Source organism: Pygoscelis adeliae, unplaced genomic scaffold (assembly GCF_000699105.1).
Source record: "Pygoscelis adeliae isolate BGI_AS28 unplaced genomic scaffold, ASM69910v1 C10353463, whole genome shotgun sequence".
Taxonomy (NCBI): domain Eukaryota; kingdom Metazoa; phylum Chordata; class Aves; order Sphenisciformes; family Spheniscidae; genus Pygoscelis; species Pygoscelis adeliae.
The window spans coordinates 1-719 of record NW_008822382.1 but is presented as its reverse complement, the minus strand read 5'-3'; the positions used below and the strand labels follow the sequence as shown (position 1 = coordinate 719).

Below are 719 nucleotides of genomic sequence, written 5' to 3'. Positions count from 1 at the left end.
CAACCTGCTGGGTCTCCTGGAGGGCAGCAGGAGGCCGCCGAAGCCCTACCGCTGTACCGAGTGCGGGAAGACCTTCGGGCAGAGCTCCAACCTGATTGAGCACCAGCGGACCCACACGGGCGAGCGACCCTTCACCTGCGGCCAGTGCGAGAAGAGCTTCAGCCGCAGCTCCACCTTGGCCGAGCACCTCCGGACCCACACCGGCGAGAAGCCCTACGCCTGCCCGGTCTGCGCCCGCGCCTTCAGCCGCAGCTCCACCTTGACCGAGCACCGCCGCACCCACACCGGCGAGACGCCCTACGCCTGCCCCGAGTGCGGGAAGACCTTCGGACGCACCTCCAACCTGGTCAAGCACCTCCGGACCCACACCGGGGAGAAACCCTACGGCTGCGGGCGCTGCGGGAAGACCTTCAGCCTCAGCTCCAACCTGGTCAAGCACGAGAGGACCCACACGGGGGAGAAGCCCTTCTCCTGCGGGCAATGCGGGAAGCGCTTCAAGAAGAAGACCCACTTGGCGTCCCACCAACGGACCCACACCGGCGAGCGGCCCTACCGGTGCGGGGAGTGCGGAAAGGCCTTCGGGCAGAGCTCCACCCTCATCGAGCACCAGAGGACCCACACGGGCGAGCGACCCTTCCGCTGCGGCGCCTGCGGCAAGAGCTTCTGCGTCAGCTCCAACCTGGTCAAGCACCAGCGCATCCACACCGGCGAGAAGCCCT

At 68.0% G+C, this 719-nt stretch overlaps 1 protein-coding gene across 1 annotated transcript; it reads left to right on the top strand.

The window, feature by feature from the left end:
- Nucleotides 1–43: 43 nt before the first annotated feature.
- LOC103912165 (endothelial zinc finger protein induced by tumor necrosis factor alpha-like) lies at nucleotides 44–715 on the top strand (the record flags this gene model as incomplete). Its single annotated transcript, XM_009326849.1, has 1 exon — nucleotides 44–715. A coding segment is annotated over one exon (672 nt), but the record flags the coding sequence as incomplete, so codon positions are not given.
- Between the last annotated feature and the right edge of the window lie 4 nt (nucleotides 716–719).